General features: G+C 37.3%; 1 protein-coding gene across 2 annotated transcripts; it reads right to left on the bottom strand.

Annotated features, from left to right (window-relative positions):
- Positions 1–1,281: 1,281 nt before the first annotated feature.
- On the bottom strand, positions 1,282–17,981 carry cacng8a (calcium channel, voltage-dependent, gamma subunit 8a). 2 transcript variants are annotated; one of them, XM_066674615.1, is made up of 5 exons: positions 17,851–17,981; positions 11,746–11,973; positions 7,838–7,921; positions 7,535–7,675; positions 1,282–3,885 (listed from the first exon to the last, which is right to left on the bottom strand). In XM_066674615.1, the coding sequence occupies exons 1-5, from the start codon at positions 17,879–17,881 to the stop codon at positions 3,071–3,073; spliced, it is 1,299 nt and encodes a 432-aa protein (XP_066530712.1). In that variant the 5' UTR covers positions 17,882–17,981; the 3' UTR covers positions 1,282–3,070. The 2 variants fall into 2 exon arrangements, with proteins under 2 accessions (XP_066530712.1, XP_066530713.1); XM_066674616.1 differs by lacking the exon at positions 11,746–11,973 and having other exon boundaries at positions 17,851–17,903.
- Between the last annotated feature and the right edge of the window lie 1,479 nt (positions 17,982–19,460).

The following is a 19,460-nucleotide window of genomic DNA, read 5'->3' as shown; positions in this document are numbered from 1 at the left end:
ACAGCGTGCAAATAATTGGAAAAAATACAGACCGTTCTTGTTCACTATTCCGATGGTAGATTCTTCCATCTTGACAAGCAGGTTTTTCTTGCACTCTAGAAGTAGCCTAAAAGCACACTTGAGTGATAAAAGAAAAACGAAAAGTACAGAGTTCCTTAAAAAAGTGCTGGGGAACTCTTTAGTAAACCCAATATATTTCAGCATTGGGTTGCTGTCAAGATAAAACATTTTATTTCCTGAAAATCAACTTTAACTTTCACCAATTTTCAATAAAATATAATGTATAATAAGGCTTAAAGCTTTGGTTTAAACATTCTCCCACTCTTCTGTCATTTTATGGTAACTGTTGCGTAGTAATAAACATGAGAATAGTCATTTTATTTAACAAAAAATAACCTAAAATTTTGTTTGAAATCAGCAAGTGAGAATTTATTCATCACATTTATTTTATTTTATTTGTTCTGTTCTCTGGGTTAATATTGTATCTAAAAGTGTGTGAGTTTTGGTTTAGACAGTTTAAAGAGGGTGATTTTGTATCATAATAGCATAATAATGATACTTAATTTTTAAGACTTTAAAAAATATGTTGGATTTTGAATAACAGTTATATGTTTCATATAAATGCTCCAGAGTCATGCAGTTCTGACACAGCATAAATAGCAGCTAGTATTTAAAAAAAATAATAATTTTAGAAATGGAGATATATGTTTTTTGTTTCAAAAGTGACAATAGGAAGAAAACATTTAGACTGGAGGTCAAATATGATACTCGAAACAGAGATATATGAAGAAAACTAAAGCATGACCAACAGAAAGAAATAAAGTAAAAAAATGATTTTAAATCAGAATGATATATAAATTAAAGTAAATATTGCTGAAAAAATGGCTTTACACATAAATATACTCAAGTAAATTTAAATGTATTATCATTTGACAAATGCTTACCAAAGTGATAATGTGTCCAAATTGTGCTGCACAGCTAAAATCCACCTATTCCAGCTATAATGTTATCATTGCACAGGTGCATTTTAGTTTTCTAAGGTTCCATTGAATATTAATTTTCAATTATATATAATCAAATATAACCATTTAAACAATAGTCACACTAATAACTACTCTAACTTAAATGTAAAACACTGCATACATATATCGGTTGGGTACATTTATAGAATATATTTTGTTTTATTTGTCAAAAAAGTTCCACATATAATGTCATATATATATATATATATATATATATATATATATATATATATATATTATAATAGATTTTTTTGTCTTTTCTGGTGAGGTTTTATAGGTATATGTATTGCTCCCCGGCATGAAAGTCTTTTAATTTTCACATTCTGCTTTTTCCTTACTTCCTTTTTCCCCGAACTAGGCTTTCTGTAAAACAGTTCAAAGTTCTCGTCTCATTGTAACAATTTTAAGGTTATAAATTGAATAATCAAATATGTTCATATGAAATCTAACTACTTTTACACTTACAATTACAATGAAAGTAATTTCACACATCTAAATAGTATCCATCTCTGTAAAAAAAAAATAATTAAAAAAGGGGGAGACATCATATTATTAATAATAATAATAATGTCACTATCTCACAGATATGCACATGCTTGACACTGAATGACATCATAAAATAGTGTCAGTATGTGCAAGAGAAAAATCACAGTTTAAATTCATCAGTTCAAACAGAAATAAATTATTAAATTAACAAATAATTTAATTACAAAAAAAAACTAATATAACCAAAACAGTAACATTTACAATAATAAAAACAATGACTATTGTTTAGACTACTGAAATGCTAAATAAGTAACAGGCATACCCTGATGATAAAGCACTGGAATCATAAGAGCTTGAAGAACTCAAAAGTAAGACCACCATCACACACATCAAGTATTTCAACATGAATCAGTAAAAGTGCGGATGGAACTCTATTTATGACTAAAGTCACCATGTTCAAAAACAGAAATGGAGCGAAAAATGAGGATGATTGGCTTCTCTAGCTCTCCTCTCAGCGTCCTGTGAGTCATTCCTTTCTCTGCTTCTCATCTCGCTCTTTCTCTCCCTTTTCTCTTTCCCTCCCACGCTTCCTCTTTCCATCCCTGTTTGCCATTCGCGGTTCAGATCATCCCTAACTCCCCTCTCCTCCTCGCCTTTACTTGCTCCCCCTTGCAGACCCCAGATCATTTGGGAGTTGTTGTCTTGTTCAGTGTGTTCTTCTTCTTCCCTCTTATCCTCGGCATAGGGTGGCTTGAACACCTAGGTCTAAGGAAGACGCTGAGAGAGAGAGAGAAATATCGGCTGATGGTGCCAGGTTTGATATGGACAGTGAGTACAGCATCTCCTCCAGGAATGAGCCACACCCCCCCCACCCTACCCTACCCGACCCTACCCTTGTTTGTTGGACAGTGGCTCTGCGCGTAGGAGTGTGTGGGGCAGCCCCTCATTGTGTCATTTCCCTGCATGGAAATTTAGGGGTGTAAACCTGTCAACTCACACTCATTCAGCTCAGTTAACAGTTCTTCAGGAGATGATTCAACTGCATTTTTCACCATGATTCTATTGGATTATATTTTTACAATACACAGATGAATACACATACATTACTGTAGGAACTATTTACACCATAGTGGAATATAGACAATAAACAACTGGATTGTTATGTTTACATAATTTTTAAATATGTTTAAATATTATTTTTTTTTACTATATATTATTATATTATAATCAGTTCTAGAATTACAGCTGTTTTTCTAACACGTTAGTGCAGTTGAATCACCAACGTCAGATGCATTTATACACCCCTAATGAACAGGTCCGTAACACCATCTCCTCCCAAATGCGTAGGCTGCCCACACGTCCCACCTGATCCAGCCAATTAAAGCCTCTGGCATTAATTATCAGGAACAGGCATGGTGTAGGAACTAGATAAGGGTAGGAACTGCTGCTGGTCATCTCCTTAAGCCTCCTTTTACTATTCTCATTTGCCTGTTTGCCCTCCATATTTCCCTCTCTCTTTCATAAAGGCCCCCGACCCCCCACCTAGCCCACCACCTACTATATCACACAGGTGTTGTTCTCCTGTTTAGCGTGTTAGTGTTGGAGCTATCTCCTTTCCCAAGCCTATCCAGAGTCCCCAGCCCTCTATCTCTCTCCATGGTGGCTGTGGAACCGGCTGACAGTGTGGGGGCTTGGACCCCGGGCCCCGAGGAAGATGAGGCATTGAGTGGAGCGTTAGCTGACGCTGCCAGGTTAGACTTGGACAGCGAAGGCAGTGTCCCGGTCATGAGCGCCCCACCACCTCCCTCCTTTGTTGGGAAGTAGTTGTGCAGCTGGTAGAGTGTGGCACGGTCTACCGTTCCGTACATGGGCGGCTTGCCCTCCCTGCCCAGTGTGTACATGGAGATGTCCCCGACTCCGCCCCCTCCTCCGCCCCCTCCGCCACTTCCTGAATGCGTGTGGGGGTTGGGTAGTGTGGCCACAGAGAAGGGTGGTGGCCCAGCAGCCAGAGGCGGGCCAAAGTTCTTAGCAGCAAGGCCGGAGGGCGACTGGTCCCGGGAGCGTGGTGGCTCGGCAGTGGAGCGGGAGCTGGAACGTGAGGAGCGGCGGCGGAAGCGGTAGCTGGGCAGTCTCAGCACCGCCGAGGTAGTGCTGCGGAAGAGGTCAGTACGGGAACGGCAGCGCAGCTCCTTGTTGCGCTCGATGTAGATATTGACAGCCAAGACACCCACCACCTCGGCTAGGATGAAGGACAATCCGCCGAAGTAGAAGGACCAACCATAGGAGTAGTGCCACTTCTTGTCCTCGTCCTTCTTGGGCGAGATGTCGCTGAGGGCTGCAGAGATGTACACGATCACACCAATGATGTTACTCAGGCCTAACAGAAAAAAAAATATATATATAAATGTATGACAATGGTAATACATAGGATAATTTATAAACAAAAGATAATTTTTGTCAGCTTATCCTACATTCATTTTGAAATGCAGGCATAACAATATTTAATTTAAAGAAACACAATGTATTATTTTTGCCTTAATATAACAGCTTTAAAGTCATTGTAATGTTCCACTGACCTGTAATAGGGAGAACAGGGACTGTGCTGTTGCCCAGTACCTCAGAAACTACACTATGTAACTTCTCAAGAAGGGTAGGAACACCCCCCCCCCCAAACCCCCCACCGCCCTAAAATAAATCACATGTACTTTTTATGTTAGTTTTTAAGGAACACTAAGTAAGTCTTGTTAATTTTGCTCCAGGGCTCCCCCTACAGTGTAATTCACTTTTACAGCGCTGCCCTGAAATCAAGAGAGGGGGTTGGGTGGGATGTGGTTTTCTATGTTCCTCCAAAATGTACATAGTGCAATTTATGTAGTGCTGAATCTTTTACAGGTGGAGCATCACCATGATTTTAAGCTGAAAATTTCAGGTACAAGTTACCTAGTTTTATGGTTTGAATCACCATATTGGCAGCACCAGTCTTGGCAAATTAGTATATGCCCCTAGAGATATCAGGGTATTTTAGCCCACTCATTCCAAGATGAGAACTGTCAGATCTGGTTCTAGCTTCTTATCAGTTTATTATTATGAAATTATATTTTTTGTTGTGCAAAAAAATCTTTCATAATTGTTGCAATGTAATGGATATTTTAGAGTCATTTCAATTAAAAAAAAAACTAATGGAAATATTATTTCAATTATTGATTATTGAGAGAGAATAGATAAAGCTGACTGCAGTTTAAAATGCAGACTGACACTACATGGATAGATCTGTTGTGACACTCAACATCACGTTCATATGTGCTTGCGGAAAATCTCATTCCAAAACCATGGGCATTAAGATGGAGTTATAGCTTTGATGCTTTTAACATCCTGGGCTCTGCTGGGAAGTTTTCCACTGCAGGGATTCCCTTCCATTTAGTCACATAAGCATTAGTGATTTGGGCATTGATGATAAGGCCTGGCGTCCAGCCAGTGTTCAAACTCATCCCTAATTTGTTGGATGGGTTTGAGGTCAGGGCTCAGTGAACCCTTTTGTTTTCGTCCCTGTGTTGCGTACAGACACATGATCATGGTGGAAAAGGAAAGTTGAAGGCACGAAGTTTTCTAAACTGTCACCATGGAGCCCATTTCAAACCATAAAACAACAAAAAACTAAAGAAAAAAAACTATTAATCTCCTCTAGAATGTAAAGTCTTTAGAGTACTGAAAGATGCCTTAGAACTGGTGAAAACACCTTTCCACTGTGCCAAAATTATATTTTTGTGTCGTTTACATCACTAAAGCAAACATTTAGTACTGCACATGGTAAATTTAGGATTGTATGCTGGTTCTTCTAAACAATCAAACTTATATTGTTGAACTAGAGGGATTTTTTTTTACTTTGTTGCTATTTAAAACACATTGACAGGCAACTAAAATAGTGTACCACATATCACCTTGAGATTGGGCTTCATTTAGTATACATATCCAGCTTGACTTTCTGTAACCATTGAACATTTGTAGGGGGATTAGGCTTCATCACATTAATAGTAATTGTTTTTCTTGCAATCATTAACCAAACATGCAGCATATGCTCAGAGGTAGACATGTTCTCAAGTAGCAATTCCAACAAAAACAATAGCGGTTCTAGGGGAATGTGAAATTCCGGAATTTTCTCCAGGTCCTCTTTAAATTTTTTTGAGAAGGTCTGTATTTTTTTGACAGCCCCAAAAACTGAGTATGATTACTGACCAAAGCAGTTTATCCAGCATTTATTTGTAATTATTTAAAAGTAAACAAAAAATAAAGGATGCCACCAGTGGGATCCCGAAATACCTTCTTTTAACATCCCAGACTAATTCGTTCCATAGCTATTAAAAAAAAAAAAAATCATGTTTTGTAAATATGAGATTTTTGTATTTTATATTCATACTGAGTATTCAAACGGGTTAATAAAGTGAGTTTCAATACTGGTTGGCTTTCTTTTAATGATATTCCAATTTGTGTTTTTTGTTACATAGCGTCTAATTTGTAAATATCTAAATAAGTCACTTGAAGGTAGCGGGAATTTTTGCAAAAGAAAAAGAAAGATTTAAATGTGTTTCCATGAAACAATTTGTTTATTGTATTCAGCCCATTCCTAGAGGCCTTTTAAAGCAACTAAGGACTGAATGTTTTGTTCATGGTACATGACGACATTTCTGTGAACGTTTAATCTGAGCTTCTGCCTCTGCACTGTTGCTCCTAGACATTTCAACTTTAATATAACAGTGCTTTCATGCATCTGGGCTTGTTCTTGCAGCTCAGAAATCTGATAAAATAAAATGTATATTAAAGGCATATGTATATATTCATATCTTTCTTTATCTGACATTTATTTGGCAAAGTGAAGTATGTGGGAACAGTGAATCTAGGCATCCATACTGATTTTGTAATTGGCAGCATCTTAACCTGAGGTGTCTTTTGGATTCTAGCCATCACAAACTAGCTGAACATATTTTTGGAGTAGGCAGCAAAGCAATTTGTAAGTCAATCTGGATAAGAGTGTCTGCTAAATGCCCTACAATTAATTGTAAATGGACACTGTTATGGTAGGTATGATTTGGGCAGTGGATCATTTTCAGCGCTGCCGTGACACTTACGTGGTAGTGATGTTAGTGCGTGTTGTGCTGGCACAGAAGTGCTGATGGAGTTTTTAAACACCGTGTCCACTCTGTTAGACACACCTACCTCGTTGGTCCACCATGTAAATGTAAAGTCAGAGACAGTAGCTTATCTGTTGCTACACAGTATATGTTGGTCACTTTCTAGTCCTTCCTCTGTGGACACAGGACACTTTTGGATGGATATTATTGTTTGGTGGACTATCCTCAGTCCAGCAGTGACACTGCTGTCTCTGAGCCAATTGTACCAGCACAGCACACACTAACACACCACCACCATGTCAGTGTCACTGCAGCGCTGAGAATGACCCACCACCCAAATCATGTTCTGAAGAGCAGGGTGAAATGGGGATAAGAAAGTATGCAAAGCAACTGATGAACTACACCCTGTAGTTTGAGTGGAGCTGATACAATGAACAATGAGTGTAGATACAAGGTAGGGGTTGGATCACTGAGTAATCATTCTGTGGATATGTGAGTTAGAAAACTGAGTAATTTAAGTGTAGTATAAAATAACCTAACTCTGTAACCATGTGTAAAGTTTCATTTCAATGTTTAAATGATATAGAATTTTGTTCATCCATTGAGGAAATAGCATGCTATTAAATAGTTATCAAGAAACAAACTGTTGCAAATTAGCAGACTGCTCTAAATTAGGGTTGCTTTAATAACATATTCAATTGTATTAGCATTAAAGAGCAATGTAAACTTATATGTGTGGGGTTACAAATGCAGTACAATCAAATGGATAATATTTGGCACATACTTATGTAAGCACTCTTCTTCAGGAGTAAATAAATATGGCTTAAATTATCTCTTAAATTATTGGGAAAAGGAAAATGTATTTTATGAACATTAAGCAAATAAATCAGTTCTGTTTACCTGCAACCACAAACAGAATGCCTGCTCCCAGAATAATGTGTCTCTTGCTCTTATAGAAGCGACTGGAGGCCACACACACTCCACCCAACAACAAAAGAATGGCACTTAGGATAGGGAATATACTGGAGGCCCTGACTACACCTGGTCAATGGAAGAGAAAAAGAGAAAGGACAGGAGAGAAAGAACAAAATGTGAAACAGACTTGTGAAATCTGATACCACTGTTCATGTCCTTTTTCCGCAGGGGTCTAAATTTAAAACCACACAAGCAGCTTTAGGCTGAGAACCCACACACAGAACTCACGTAAGAGGTACTCTGCAGCATCCTGATCATAATCAGCATCCTCTGGGAAATGGTTAATCTGTGAGCACACCCCTCTCTTTAACCCTGAGAGAGAGCAAGAAGGCAGGAAAAGAACAGAAAATAAAAACATTAATTTTACCCCACAATATGATTGGTTAAGAGACATTCTAAGAGTGCAATCATTGCACAATAATGGCACTCTGACTGAAGCTCTTGAAGTTTTACTCCACGAAATACATGGAACTAGGCAACAACACCAGTGCTTAGCCCTTTTCCACCAACATGGAACTGGTTCAGTTCCCATTCATGCAACACATTTCAAAATGTTTTGTGCATTTCTATCAACATAAATAAGTTCCAGAACCCAAAGGTAAGTTACCAGCTGCTGCCAATGAACCAATGGGTAGGTTCTTCAGCACAAACCGTCACATCTATGGGCATGTCAAGCTAAAGAAGCTTAAGAAAGAGCAGAGTAAGTAAAGACTTATAGAGCAGTGGACCTTTCTACGCTTTCGGATTTGAAACCAAAAGAAAATCTGAAGGATAAAAACAAGAAAACGCTCTGTCTGTTTTAAGGAGCTGTGGTTGGCAAAAATTGAGGTGCAATACTCCATAATACTCACTTTAAATCTAAACTTTGAACTTATCATTTACACATGTGTATCTTATATCACAACAAACAGTAAGCAGTGGATTAACCATGACTATACTTAACTGTCCATTTATCTGAGGCTCTGGTGCTGTTCTGGTTAAAACAGAGAACAATGCCTGTGTTCCGATCAAACCTGCTGCAAATGTGGCTTGGTTTGCTGGAACGCACCAATGTTCAAAAAAAGTGAATAGAATCCGTTTGAGAGTTTGGTTGAAAAGAGCTAGAAGGAATGGAATTATTTTATCTTGCGGAAGTTTGATAAACAAATAAATCATACCTTGTTCTTCTTAAAACCTAACAATAAACGGAGATAACAGAACTGTGGTATAATCACAATAATACACTCAAGGTTTGTGTTATGATGTGAGATATTGGCTCTGGTGTGCTTACCTTCAGCCACAGCATCCAGTGCCAATATCTCACATTATAATATGTATATTGAGTGTATTGTTGCATAAACATAATCTACAGAAACATGGGTTTAGTGTGATTTACACAACATGCCATGCTGATTAATCCCATCCAAATAATGATACTATAGAGATGTTCAACTTTAACTAAAATAAATCCTTAAAAGTGATTGTTTGGATTCTTCTTGCTTTCAAAACTGAGCAGCTGCATAAGAGAGGGATCAGAGCAGTGGGGCAAGCTGATCTGTTTGTGTTTTGTTTGATTATGCGGAAAAAAGCGAGATCACTGCATGGCACCTATGACCTGTGATGACTCATCGCATAATAGCAGCCATTGACATCCACTTCTGTTGGTTTCTCATGCAAATGGGGAAAACTAGAGAGACTGTTTGCTGGAAATCTGCCTCTTGAGACATGACCAGAGTACAAGCTGTGGTGTGTTTAAACGCAGCATGCTCCCTGCCGCCTCCATCTCTGTGTCCAGACATCAAATACTTTTATGAATCTAGTTTTCCTTATGTGTATGTTACAGTTAATATCTTTACAGGTAATGTTGCAGTCTCCCTGTGTCTGTGTGGGTTTCCTCCGGGTGCTCTGGTTTCCTCCCACAATCCAAAAATAAACTTTGGGTAGGTGGATTGTCTTCTCAAAAGTGTCCATAGATGTGAGTGGATATGTGAAGTATTGGCGCTCCATCCAGGGTGTGTTCCTGCCTTGCGCTCAGTGATTCTGGGTAGGCTCCAGACCCACCGTGATTCTGAACTTGATAAGCACTTACAGACAATGAATGAAAGAATGCTGAAAAATAATTTTCACAATGAAAGCTAGTCCAGAACTTAATAAATATAATCAATAGAAGGACGAGCACTTAAGAACAAAACAATAATGTTGAAAGAATGATAAATAACCTGTTATCAGATTTCTGATTTGAAAACAAAAATCACAATGTAAAGAAATTATCCTTATCACTATCAACGTTTACTTTATTTAAGCAGCAGCTACTGCTGTGTGTTCTTTGTGCCATGTGTAATACGATTCCAGAGTGTGGGTTAGAGTTGGTAGAGTAGTTAGTGGAGTCAACTCCCATAGAATCGTTTCTTTAAGATCTGGAAGTTGCTCATATCAACTCCTGGCCAATGATCAAATCAATCAGTGACCAAATCAAATCAGTCTTGATCTACAAGTGTCTTGTGCAATGCACTTTAAACTAAAGTTGTTAATGTTAAATACATATTTGTATGTATTTTAACAAAAAAGTGGCTATAGTTCTACCATAATTTTGGATGATAACGTATTCTTAAATGAAACACAACATTTAAGCTATTGTTTATGAAAATGAGTAATAAATAAAAAGTAAAAATATATGAAAAATATAGGCATTTTTAATTTAGTGGACAAAAACTAGTCTACATTTTTTAGTTTTTCATTGATTACAACTAGACTTAAACTAACAAACATTTATAAAATGAGACTAAAATTAATGCACATTTTAGTCAAAAACTAAGATTAAAACAAAATCAAAAGCTGTGAAAATGAACACTGGAATATAACGGGTATTAAAATTGAGTCATCCGGAAAACTCAACCAGAAACATTATTTTCTTCCATAATCATATATTAATATTCAGTAAAGGGAGGTCCGTTCAGAAAGATGAATAAGTGGATGTTATTTTTAATTCACTTACTTTCAGTCCCATGTGTTTTTATATAAGCTTCTCTTAAAAATGTCCATTAATCCATGAAATTGCAACTGATGAAATGATATATTTTCAAGCAAAATTAATTTCAACACAAAATCACTCCTGAAACTCCACAGCTTGAACTTCAGTTCAGAGTTTTGGACAAAAGACACCTATAAGTGAGCACTTATTATGTAATATTCAATGCAATATGAAAAGGACTTATCTTTGCCCTTACTGTGAAACAATAAAGATTATGACATTTTTTAAGTTACTTTAAATGTATTTATTTACATTTTTTAATATAATTATTATATATTTTTTTAATTTCTCAAAATTCCTTACTGTGGCAATGTAAGATGATGTAAACATTTCTCAGGTTTGTTTTTAAATTTACTTGGAATCCTATAATAATATGATAATATATTAATTTAAAGGAATATTAGTTACTAATACTAGATTTTGTATTTTTTTCTTCTGGGCTCCCCCTATAGTTGAATAGTTTAATTCACTTTAACACCAGTCTTACCCTTCCCCTAAAAAGCTACACAGTGCATTTTCTGCAGTGCTGAGCCCAGAACAGCAAAAACAGATGCCCCATTCTCCCTATTACAAGTCAGTGAAGCATCACAAATTATTTTTAATCTGTAAAGTTAAGGTACAAATTTTACCTAGTGTTGCTTGAAGTAACCTATTCTGATATTTGACACAATGCTGCAAAGCATTTTTCTTATATGTATTGCATGAAAGGAATCTTCCTGTATTCCTATAATTGTATGCCTGTACCTGTAGGCAGCGACAGTATATTGCGCTCTTTTCTAAAATGGACAGTGCACAAATCTACAGCAATCAGTGCTTTTTTCCAAAGAGTGCCTTGCAATCATGAACTTCTTTCTGTAGTGGCTGTCTAAATATGACTCTGTAAGTAAGAAAGTGCAAGCTGTATATTAGCCTGCATTTGCAATACATTTTGTCCTTCTACATAAAGTGGACAAGAACAACTGTAATGTTAGACTATTCCCCGTTTTGCTATGGTGTATTCTCACACAGCCATAGGCAGGCTTATGCACGAATGCACACATACCCCCCCCCCCCACACACACACACACACACACACATACACACAAACCTCCCAGTCTCACATACAAACACAAACACACACACATACCTTCTAGGCAGCAGATCCTCCAGAGGCCAGAGTGGGTGAGGGCTCCAGGGTCTTTCTTGTCCTTGTTGTGGGGGTCGTCCTGAGTGGAGTTGGCAGTGCTGTTGCAGATGAAGGCCCGAGCATACAACCAGTAGTCTGTGCCGATGGCCACCGTCATCAGGGCAAAAGCAGCAAAGGCCCCGACTGTGGTGAGCAGCACCTGGATCCCCCGCTCACACCACACCATGGCTGCAGGCAGATAGATCGGAACTAAGAAACTAAGTAAGTATCCAGGTAGGTGGGAGATATGGCAAAAATATAATATCACAGTAGAGGTGGGTGATAGGACAAAAATAAAGTATCACAGTACCTCAAGATTTTTCATGATACACTGTCAGCTACAATAGTTTAAATCATGAAAATCATTGTGCCCCGAAAGACAAATGAAACAATACAAGGAATACAATCATTTTAAAATGTATTATTCTGATTACATGTTTAAATTACTAAAATAAATATTATACCACTGTGTGGATCTTTAAATGATTCTTTATTTTACATTTAAATTTCCTTTATAAATACTTACAGTTAATGATACTGTTGGGATGAATCACAGCAAATTGTCAATTTTTTTATATGGATAAATTTGTTTATTGATTGAAAGATCTAATAAAATAATTTTTCATACCTAAGGATCTACCTTATAATAACTGAAAACATTTTCATGATGCAAAGCATTCATTATGAAATTTTGTTCTTTTTAAGGTTAAAAACAGATGAAGGAGAACCAGTAATGCAAAAATAAACAAGGCACTGGTGCGAAGCACTGAATAACACCCCTTGTGGAAAGTCTTGATAAATTTGTGTGCATGTGTGTGTGTCTATGGACTGAAATTTCTGAAATTTATTGGCAGATTTGTATAGGTTTTTGTTAGAAAATGCAGAGACAGTGTGTACACACCCTTAGCTCTCAACACTCGCTAAACAAGTCAGATTATATGTCTACACCATGCCACGTAACCATTTCTGCTATTCTCCAAAGCAGCTATCAAGTTGGAAAAAAATGCTTGAACCTACATTGCATTAAAATACTTGATTAGCAACAGTAATGAATTTGCTTTTGAACAGCTTTTCTGTTGTTGCCCTATTTGTGATTAATGTGATTACATTTGATTACATAAATTATCAGTGCACATGTTTTATCTCATATAATTGTGAAAGCAGATGAGAATGATGCCTCAAAACACTGCTAACAGCAGAAATTTATAAAAAAAAAAAACTTCAATTCAATTCTTGGTTTGTGGCAGTAAACCTTGAGCAGGAAGCTTTACTATACCTGGTTATAGCCACAATATGCACAGACAATGTGGTGTAATTTGTCAAGCCAATGATAAAATATATTCATAATTCCCACTCCCTACATATAAGAAATTTGTTGACAATATATTATCCATGCAGTGATAAACCATATCGGTGCAAATTTCTGTCATCTTAATGTTTGGATTTGATTCAGCAGTTCAGTGTAAAGGTAGCCAGTTAAGTGTTGTTTAACACCTTATTTCAAAATATCGTTCTCTGAATATATAATCAATATCATCAGTACTCATTGAGCAAACACCTACAGCTGTTCATGCTGAAGAACACCCAAGAGAGGTTGAAACATCCCTGTGTTCCAAACAGGACACAATGCTTAAGTTTCCAGTTTAGAACAAAACTATATCCAAAAAGAGCCTAATGCTACATTAGCTTCCAAACGTAAGAAGATTACAATTTGTAAATTACTCTGTAGAAGAGTGTCTGTCACATTCCTTAAATAATAATGAATACAAATTCTTATTTTTTGCTTGCCGGATTTCGCATTTAAGTACATTAAACATTTAAGTACAAGGTGTTTAATGATATAAAAATATTATCTTTTAAATATGGCAGTACTATTTTTTTCACCTGTTCCATCTAACTACCAACTTCCAGCTTAATACTGTGATACATGTTGTATACTGTCAACATTTCTTTATGTATCATGATGTTAACATCTCACCATATTACATATATCACCATAAAACCGTGCTCCAGATACTTCACTGACTTCCTGTTTCACACCGGTTTCAATTAAAAAATTTCTCTTAGCTTACACAGCACTCCAAAACTAGGTCCCCTCCTGTCTTATTGACCTGCTTCACCATCACTCTCCTTCCAGAAATCTTCAATCCTCTGATTCCAAAGTCCTGTCCATGCTTCTTAGGACTAAGCACCGGACCTGGGGTGACAGAGCCTATTCCGTTAGAGATCCTTCCCTTTGGACTCTCTCCCCAAACACACCCAAGGCTGCAATGACCTGGCCATATTTGATTACTTCTCATAACTCACCTCTTCAGATCTGTCTTTAATGTAGCTGTTCAGTTCTGCTGTCTGTTGTTGTTGTTTTATTTTACTCTATTATATTAATTTATTTCATTGACTTTATTTATTGAATTATTTCATTGTTGTTTCCTTTGATTATGTTTATGCATGTAAAGCAACTTTGAATACCCTGAAAACACTATATAAAATGTATTATTGTTATTATTATTATCATTATTATACTGCCTATCCCCAATTCAGTGCACCATGAAATCTTAGATCTCAGATTTATTTTTGCACAATTAATGAAAGAAATAATAAACAGAATAAAACAAGGAAGAGACTTTAGGATCTATTAATAAATCCTCAGCCGGAATGCATCATGTGTTACATTCTCAGCACAATCCATTTCATATAAGCATATGCATTATTTATTATTAGAATTATTTTCATTTTTATTTTCCAAAATATAAATCACTATCACCATCTTAAGAAACAGACATCACAATGCAATGCATTACATCTATAATGCAAAATATTTTAAATCCTGCTTCCACCGGAAAGGAAGAATAGTTGCAGTTAATGTGGTGCCACTTTCCCTTAGATGGCATCCCTTCAAATATATGAGGAAATATATGAAAAAAGCAGGTGAACAAAAATGCAGGGTGAGCAGAAATGAAGAGGAAGCCACAACAGAGGAAAGACAAGATTTTGAATGAAAGAAGAATCCTCAACTCTGAGTATATGTGGGATATAAAGGTGACTTTAAAAGAAATAGAATGGTGGTGTATACGATCACAGGAGGTATAAATATTAGATGCCAAGATGTGGTTTCATGTTCTGGTTATTATGCACACTCATATTGGGTGAAGTGAAAGCTGCTCCAACCTTTTAAAGAGATCTCACTTCCTCTGAGAAATTCCTGGAAAGCAGGCAGATATTTTTTGGCCTCGAATTAATGCTTAATTCCTTAACAGCTGGCATTTCTCAAGGCATTTCCATGAGTTTGGTTTGACAGAAGGCATTACAGCTACATGAGAAGTAATTAAGTCAAGATTTGTAGTAGATTCACAGTCCTTGCATATAGTCTGTTAAGGGGGATTTTGCATTTCAGATGCATGTTCTATGTGTGGTGAAAATATTAAGGAGTATTAAATTTGCAGTTTTCAGAACACCACGTGATACATGATTTACACAGACTGAGGCTGCATAGACAGTACATCTCATAGTGTGTTCATACAGTGCCAATATTTGTGAATAGTAAGCCTGGTTATGGGAAGATTTCAAGAATATTAAAATGTATAAATCAGATTCTAATCCTAAAATAAGATGTTTAACACATTTACGCTGATCAGCTGTAATATTATGACCACCTCCTTCTTTCTGCACACACTGTCCAATCTCTCTGCTCCACTGACCAAACAGCTCCACAATTACAGACTGTACTCCATCTGTTGCTCTGCATAGTAGATTCAGTGATACTGATGTGGTGGTAATGTGTCAGTGTGTGTTGCACTGGTATGAGTGGATAAGACACAGCAGTGCTGCTAAACACCTCAATGTCACAATCAATGTCACCCCTGTAGTAAAAAGCCCACCAGCCAAAAACATACAGCCAATAGCATCATGAAGGAAGTGTGCAGGGACTATTGAAGGACTAGAGAAGGAGTATTTCATTGTCTGTAACAAGCAATCTCATTTGCTCATTTGGCTAAAGGACATTATTTGTTAATAAAGACATTATTTGTTAACAGATGTGAATTTCCCAAAACTGTACCTAGAAAACTTCAGTAGCTAGTAAAAATAAACCCTCTGTTGAAAATTAAAAATGAAATAGCTCTCAGTAGTTTACCAGTTATAGGCCTATATACAGATTGAACAGTGTCTCGGTCCAAACCTCTGGCCTCTGGACTAGAGGACATCCAACATAAACTGTGCAGCAACAGTTGACTCTGACTTTACCTCTACAAGGTGGACCAACAATTCAGGCTAACAGAGTGGAAAGTGATTGGTGTTTAAAAATTTCAGCTGCACTGCTTTGTCTGATCCACTTGTCTTCTGTCTAGTTCTAGTATGCACCAAAATGTATAATTTGGATATAAAAGAGTGTGTCATAATATTTAAAAGATTATTAATTTTTAAGAGTTAAGTATGTCTTTAGGAACTAGTGGAATTCTGTCTTCCCAAAGCTTAATGTTGTTAGCGCTAATGTTATACATGTTATTTATATTGTAGCTGCAGTGCCAACCACAGACACGACTTCAAATTTCAACACAAAGTTTACACCTGAGTCCATATTAGGTGTGATTAGTGGCATGCCACTTTGCCTCCGCTGATGGCACTTCAAAAATCAGCAAAGCAGAGGCTACATTCTCACAGTCACCATATGGACCATTAGGCATCACTCTGATTCTACTTTGCACACATTTGACACCCAAGCATGCTGAAGTGTTGATATTCCTCAATGGAAACAAGCAACCAAGCCAATAGATCAGCAGCTTATAGTACATTTGTCTGCACACACATCTTTTATAATGACGTGGAGCAAATTTGCCATCTCTGTTTTTTTTTCATTTCTTTTGCTGACACAAGCTTGACAAGTCATACTGAGTACTGCAGTGATCCTATAAGTACCTCCAGCATGAAACCTCTATGTTGAAAGCAGCTCCCATTGACGTCAGCAAGGATAAACAGCCAAGACCAATTTACCAAATATATTTCCAGTCAGGAATCCTGTTTCCATTGAGGAAGTCCATACCGCTGGATTTGAAATCCATTAGCATAATAGTTAATATAATAGACATAATGCCAAAAACAGCAGTTAAAGTCTGTTCCAGAGAACAGATGAATGGATAGAATGAGATAGAGGTAATAGAAGAAATCAAGCACGACTGATATACGTATTATGAGGAAAAAATCTGTGTGTGTTTTGACAAAATGCAAATATTAAATGCTAAATATACATTAAAATATGGATTGGGTTTGACACATTCATGATATTTTTAATCAGTTCTATAAAAAATAATAATTATTAAAAAGTGCGTCTTCTTTTGTGCACAACTGGGTGATTAGCCTTCTTGCTTTTATGCTGGTGATACTTAACGCAATACTTTGTCATACTTTTACCTTAAAATTACAGTTTCCTCCACTGACCTGTAATAGGGAGAATACAACCTATCTCATTGCTACTCCAGGCTCAGCACTGCAGAAAATGCACTATGTAACTTTTTGAAGGGGGTAGAAAACCACCCTTCTCCTTCCCTCTCCCCCTTGATTTTAGGACAGTGCTTGCACACTTTGCCAAAAAAAAAAAAAAAAAACATCTTACCCAGTGTTCCTTTAATGGCTCCAACAAGCATGAAACCTGAATTTTTGGCTTTATTGTAACAAGCAATATAAAAAGGAACATGCTGTAACTAAGGTAAGCACTACATGTTAGGCCCAAAATTCAAGGTACAGTACAAAGGGTTCATTTGCATTCCAGATGTCTCACCAGTGACCGCTTCTCAATGGGCCAAGGAACAGACAACAGTGCTTGGTTGTGATAGATGCTGGATAGATTGATAGACACCTATCTTTGAAGAACATGTACATGTATACTCATCCTAATTCATGAGTATGCTCAGAGGAATGAAACCACTGGAGAAGGATCATGTAGACAGGGCATGTAGATATTTACATATCCCCTACTTCAGAACATTTCATTAACAACCATTTAGCATCTGCCTGGGGCTCAGTGGTCAAAACCTGAAGCAGGGAGATATTAGGTTGTATGTGTGTGCTTACCTGGAGGAATGTGTCTGCCTTTTCCATCCATCCTAGCAGCTCTCCGGTCTCTGTCAGAGAAGAATGTACTAACCAATCTGTCCAAGCAGCATCCATCGACTGTTCTCCCTCTCTCTCTGTCTCTCTCTCTCTCTTGCTATCACACACACTGTCTCCCTCCCTCCCTCTCCCTTGCTCTCTCTTTCTCACTCTCTCTCCCCCGTTTTTTTTTTTTTTTGTCCGTGGGTGGGAGTAGATTTTCTAGGTTTCGCTTCTTATCTTCTCTCAGAAGGAGAATTTCATGGTGACAATTCTAAGGTTGCCCCTGAAGAAAGTCTAAATAAACAAAGAAGGGTCAGGAAAACCTGTTAATATAATATTAAGAGAGAGAGAGAGAGAGAGAGAGAGAGAGAGAGAGAGAGAGAGAGAGAGAGAGAGAGAGAAGGGGGTAGGGAGAGGTTTGGTAATGAAGCAGAGGTTACAGCAACACACCTTGTGGATGCATTTGATTAGAATAAATAAAAGCTTAGAAATTGCACATCACTTTTACAAACTGAAGCAAATCAGAGGAGCAGTAATGTCTCCACAGATCCGCAGAAAAAGAGAGGGATATATCAAAAAAAAGAGGAAAAGGAGAACGAGAGACAGAGAGAGTGTGCGCCATCCTGTCGCCATGGCAACAGTGCATTCTAAAGTCGAGAACAGAACAGGATGGTGTGTGTGAATGCTAGTGTCGGGTGGGGGAGTTGATATTGGTGACTGAAGGGAAGGGGGTGGGGGGGATTCAGCAAAAGACAATTACTAATTTCACAAAAACCTTGACCACCATAATTTAGGTTCTAGCTCATCTACAGAGGTACCGAGACATGTATTCAGCTCTCATTTATGATGACGGTCATATGAGAAAGACAGAAGCAGAAGCTTCGTGTTCGCAGTGACAAGCCTAGATGCTACATGATTTTATTTATTTATTTTTATGAAAGAAGCTTTAGTATCAGACATGAACAACTAATGAATATGGGAATTTACACACTATAATAAAAGGTTTATATTGGTACTGTCAGGTCTACATTGAACGATCACTCGATAAGGAACATCTACCTTGTATCTTCACTCACTGTCCATTTTATCAGCTCCACTCACCGTACAGGACCACTTTGTAGTTCTACAATTACAGAGTGTTGTCCACCTGTTGCTCTGATTACTCTTATCCCCATTTCACCTTCAATGATCAGGGCCCCCACAGGACCACCACAGAGCAGGTATGATTTGGATGGTGGATCATTCTCAGTGCTGCAGTGACACTAATGTGGTGGCGGTGTGTTAGTGTGTGTTACTAACATGATGAGTGGATGAGTGGATCAGACACAGCAGTGCAACATGAGTTTTTAAACACTCTGTCCACTCACTGTACACACTTTAAAAATTCCTACCTGGTTGATCCACCTTGTAGATGTAAAATCAGGTACAGTAGCTCATCTCTTACTGCGCAGTTTGTGTTGTTCTTAATCTAGTCCTTTACCAGTAGAGAGAGAGTTTTAGCAGAATTAGTTATAATTAATTATTTTATTATGATTGATCCATCAAAGGATTCTTGGCCCCAAAATTGAATCTCACTAGAAAGAATTCCG

This window comes from Hoplias malabaricus, chromosome 6, assembly GCF_029633855.1.
Source record: "Hoplias malabaricus isolate fHopMal1 chromosome 6, fHopMal1.hap1, whole genome shotgun sequence".
Classification (NCBI taxonomy): domain Eukaryota; kingdom Metazoa; phylum Chordata; class Actinopteri; order Characiformes; family Erythrinidae; genus Hoplias; species Hoplias malabaricus.
This window is presented reverse-complemented; position numbering and strand designations above follow the sequence as displayed.